Source organism: Myotis brandtii, unplaced genomic scaffold (genome assembly GCF_000412655.1).
Source record: "Myotis brandtii unplaced genomic scaffold, ASM41265v1 scaffold1763, whole genome shotgun sequence".
NCBI lineage: Eukaryota > Metazoa > Chordata > Mammalia > Chiroptera > Vespertilionidae > Myotis > Myotis brandtii.
This window is the reverse complement of record NW_005356530.1, coordinates 314,422-315,961: the sequence shown is the minus strand read 5'-3', so window position 1 is coordinate 315,961 and position 1,540 is coordinate 314,422. Positions and strand designations below refer to the sequence as shown.

At 50.7% G+C, this 1,540-nt stretch overlaps 1 protein-coding gene across 1 annotated transcript in view; it reads right to left on the bottom strand.

Annotated features, from left to right (window-relative positions):
• Positions 1 to 1,540, bottom strand: part of PTPRH (protein tyrosine phosphatase, receptor type, H) — a 21,752-nt gene that overhangs the window by 6,772 nt on the left and 13,440 nt on the right. The window contains exons 11-12 of the mRNA XM_014537333.1: positions 1,254 to 1,329; positions 1,102 to 1,134 (exon numbers count right to left, since the gene is read on the bottom strand). Coding sequence (XP_014392819.1) covers positions 1,102 to 1,134; positions 1,254 to 1,329 — 109 coding nt within the window. The remainder of the gene's footprint in view (positions 1 to 1,101; positions 1,135 to 1,253; positions 1,330 to 1,540) is intronic.

Genomic DNA, 1,540 nt, shown 5'->3' with positions numbered 1-1,540 from the left:
CACACACACACTCCCAGGGGCCCTGACCAGGAACTGCACCCAAACAGCGGAGCCACATCGGCCACGGCTCATTTTTTTGTTTAGTTTTAATTCACTCAAAAAAGGAAAAGGTGGACCTTCTCCATTTCAAGCCACTCCCCTCCCCCTGGGCTCCAACCCCCTCCTTGCCTTCCTTTTTGGGACCCTCCCCTCTTTCCCTTGAGCTTGTAACCATGCTAATCTCCCTCATTAAAAAAGAAATCATCCGACCCCAAGTCACAGCAACTCCAGTTCTTTCCCGCTCCATTCCTTGTAAGATAGTCTTATCAACACTCTTTTTCTTTTTCTTAATATATTTTTATGCCCTGGCTGGTGTGGCTCAGTGGATAGAGTGTCGGCCTGGGGACTGAAGGGTCCCAGGTTCAACTCCAGTCAAGGGCACGTGCCCGGGTTGCAGGCTCGAACCCCAGTAGGGGACGTGCAGGAGGCAGCCGATCAATGATTCTTTCTCATCATAAAAGTTTCTCTCTCTCCCCCTCTCCCTTCCTCTCTGAAATCAATAAAAATATAGGAAAATAAATAAAAATATAGCCCTAACCGGTTTGGCTCAGTGGATAGAGTGTCAGCCTGCGAACTCAAGGGTCCCAGGTTCGGTTCTGGTCAAGGGCATGTACCTTGGTTGCGGGCACATCCCCAGTAGGGAGTGTGCAGGAGGCAGCTGATCGATGTTTCTCTCTCGTCGATGTTTCTAACTCTCTATCCCTCTCCCTTCCTCTCTGTAAAAACTCAATAAAATATATTTAAAAAATAAATAAAAAAATAAATAAATAAAAATGGCTTCAACTAGTATGCATTCTATTTACTGGAAAATGTACATATTCAGGATTAGCTTTCTTATGATCTATTTCCTCACTTAATTAGGTCTTCCCTTCCTTGGACATCCTCACGACACTCTATAAGAATGAACCATGATATAAAAGAAAGACCCATCATAAGCATTGCACTCTCTAAAGCCTTTCTAGACTTCTGATCCTGGCCTCTGACCCACGCAGTGCCCAGCGAACACCCTCCGATGTGACCTTTCAGAGATCCTTCTGGATGCTTCCCCAACCGCCGGCTCACCTGACTGCTGGCTCCTTCAGGCCCTTTTTATACCTGGGGAAAGGATGTTGGGAGGAGAGGCTCAGGAAGTGACGTTGGGACCAGAGGTCCTGATCCCGCCCTGGCTCCCACCTCCAGGCGCTCGGTCGGCCCAGCCCTGCACGGAGTCTCACCTCCTCAGGAAGAAGATCAGCAGGCCCACCAGGGTGAGGAAGAGCAGGACCCCGACAACAGCCCCGGCGATGACCCCTGTGGGAGGAGGCACGGGGAGCCATTAGGGCCTAGGTCCTAGCTCTCCTAGCTCCTGACACCCCATCTCTCCTGCCTCCACCTTTTTTATTTTTAAACTAGAGGCCGGGTGCAAAAATATTTGTGCACTCAGGGGGGGTGCCTCAGCCCGGCCTGTGCCCTCTCGCAGTCTGGGACCCCTCGGGGGATGACCACCTGCTGGCTTAGGCCC